The sequence below is a fragment of the Pygoscelis adeliae genome, unplaced genomic scaffold, assembly GCF_000699105.1.
Source record: "Pygoscelis adeliae isolate BGI_AS28 unplaced genomic scaffold, ASM69910v1 Scaffold735, whole genome shotgun sequence".
NCBI lineage: Eukaryota > Metazoa > Chordata > Aves > Sphenisciformes > Spheniscidae > Pygoscelis > Pygoscelis adeliae.
This window is the reverse complement of record NW_008824724.1, coordinates 1-1,751: the sequence shown is the minus strand read 5'-3', so window position 1 is coordinate 1,751 and position 1,751 is coordinate 1. Positions and strand designations below refer to the sequence as shown.

At 63.7% G+C, this 1,751-nt stretch overlaps 1 protein-coding gene across 1 annotated transcript in view; it reads right to left on the bottom strand.

The window, feature by feature from the left end:
• Positions 1–1,697, bottom strand: part of AMPD2 (adenosine monophosphate deaminase 2) — a gene marked incomplete at its 5' end in the record, with an annotated part of 2,881 nt that extends 1,184 nt beyond the window's left edge. Inside the window, 7 exons of the mRNA XM_009323384.1 lie at positions 2–23; positions 117–280; positions 423–549; positions 684–847; positions 966–1,097; positions 1,284–1,478; positions 1,568–1,697. Of these exons, the coding sequence (XP_009321659.1) occupies positions 2–23; positions 117–280; positions 423–549; positions 684–847; positions 966–1,097; positions 1,284–1,478; positions 1,568–1,697 (934 nt within the window). The remainder of the gene's footprint in view (position 1; positions 24–116; positions 281–422; positions 550–683; positions 848–965; positions 1,098–1,283; positions 1,479–1,567) is intronic.
• Positions 1,698–1,751: the final 54 nt, after the last annotated feature.

Sequence of the window (1,751 nt, the reverse complement as noted above, 5' to 3'; positions counted from 1 at the left end):
AGAAGGTGTGGAAGCCTCGCTTCCTGCAACGTGGGGCCGACCGTCATCGCCTGACCCCCCCCCTCAAGACGCCCCCAGGACGGGCGGAGGTGCCGGGGACCCCGAGGTGTCCTTACCGTCGGAGGTGGTTGAGCACCGTCATGTTGGCGTACATGTAGTACAGGTAGTAGGAGTAGGGTGGGTTGTCTTCCTCCACCCAGTTGCCCGGCAAGGGGCTGTCCAGGTTGAAGATGTGATGCTCTGGTTTGGATTCATCATCCACGCTGTCGAAGCCATCCACCTGCGGGAGAGACAACCCCGGGGTGGGATGGTCACCCCTCCACCAGGAGATCTGCCCCAGCCCTCAAGCTGGGTCCAGGCTGGGGGTTGCGGGTGTCACCAGTGTCCCCCGCCCTACCCCAGGAGCAGGACATGGTGCTCACGTGCTCCAGGAAGAGGTGCAGCTCCGGGTGTTGGGCGGGGTGGACGGTGGCCTCGTAGAGGGGCAGGAAGATGTTCTCCAGCATCTCCTGGAAGTTGGCCAACTGCTTCTTTGTCCGGTAGACGTCACTGCAGAAGGACGGACCCCCCTCAGAGACGGGTGTCCCATCCCACCCCACCCCAGCCATCGGTGGGGTGTCCTTGCTCTTCCCACCCAGGACATGGCCCCAGTTGAGGGTACCTGCCCCCCCCCCGTTACTCACAAGAGCCGAGGCACCTGCACGAGCCAGCGGACGTTGTTGGAGTGGACGGTGGTTGTGACGGCCCAGCGGGCCAGCTTGTCCCACTCGTCCCGGGAGCGCCCGTAGATGGAGAGCCGCAGCTCGGCGTTTTGGTACTTGCTCTCCTCCAGGTCGGACATCACCTCCTGCCGGGGAGGGGCAAGTGTCACCCCTCGGCCACCGGGAAGGGGGACGTGGGTGGCATTGCCACCGTGGGCATCAGAGGGAGGGAGATGTGGAGAGTCACCCATCAGGGCCGCTCACCTTGATGATGTGGGCGAAGTACTTCCCCGAGACGCGGTTGTCCGTCTTGATGAAGATCTCCCGCAGGATGGACTCGCCGATGGGGTTGTACTTGGCGTTGAACTTGTCGAAGCGGTGGAAGGTGTTGCGGTCCTGGCAGAGGGACGCAGATGCCAGCTGAGACCCCTCGTCACCCCAGAGCCACCGCAACATCCCTATCCAGAGCCCCCGGCATCCCCCACCCCACCCTGGGACAACCCCTGGAGAAGATCCCCCACTCCGGCCAGAGATGGGCTGGGGGCCCCGCTCATCTCCAGGATTTGGGGCTATGCCCCGTACCGCGTGGACGTCCAGCGTGTCCACGCTCAGGTCGTAGGCGGTGAGGTTCATCGTCTCGAAGACCTCCTTGAGCGTCTGCTCCTTGCCCTTCTCCACGTGGACGATTTCATCCAGGTGCTTCTTCATGGCCCGCTTGATGAAGCGCAGGAGATGCTTCTGGTTCATGCAGGACGAGGCGTGGATGTGGGTGTCCACCTGCACGGCCGGAGGTGATGCTCAGCCCTGAGAGCCTCCAAGTGCTCCCCAGCCAAGCCAGGACCCCCCCTCCCCGAGCCAGCGGGTACCTTGCGGATGTTGTAGAAGTCGCGGTGGGGCACCTTCTTCTGGGCCGCCAGCTCCTTCATCTCGTTGAGCAGCACGTGCATCTGGAACTTGGAGCTCAGGTACTGCAGCCGGCGGTAGCAGAAGGATTTGCTGCCCGAGGTGGGGAGGGGGCGTCAGTTTTGGGGGAGAGGAGGGAGAACATGC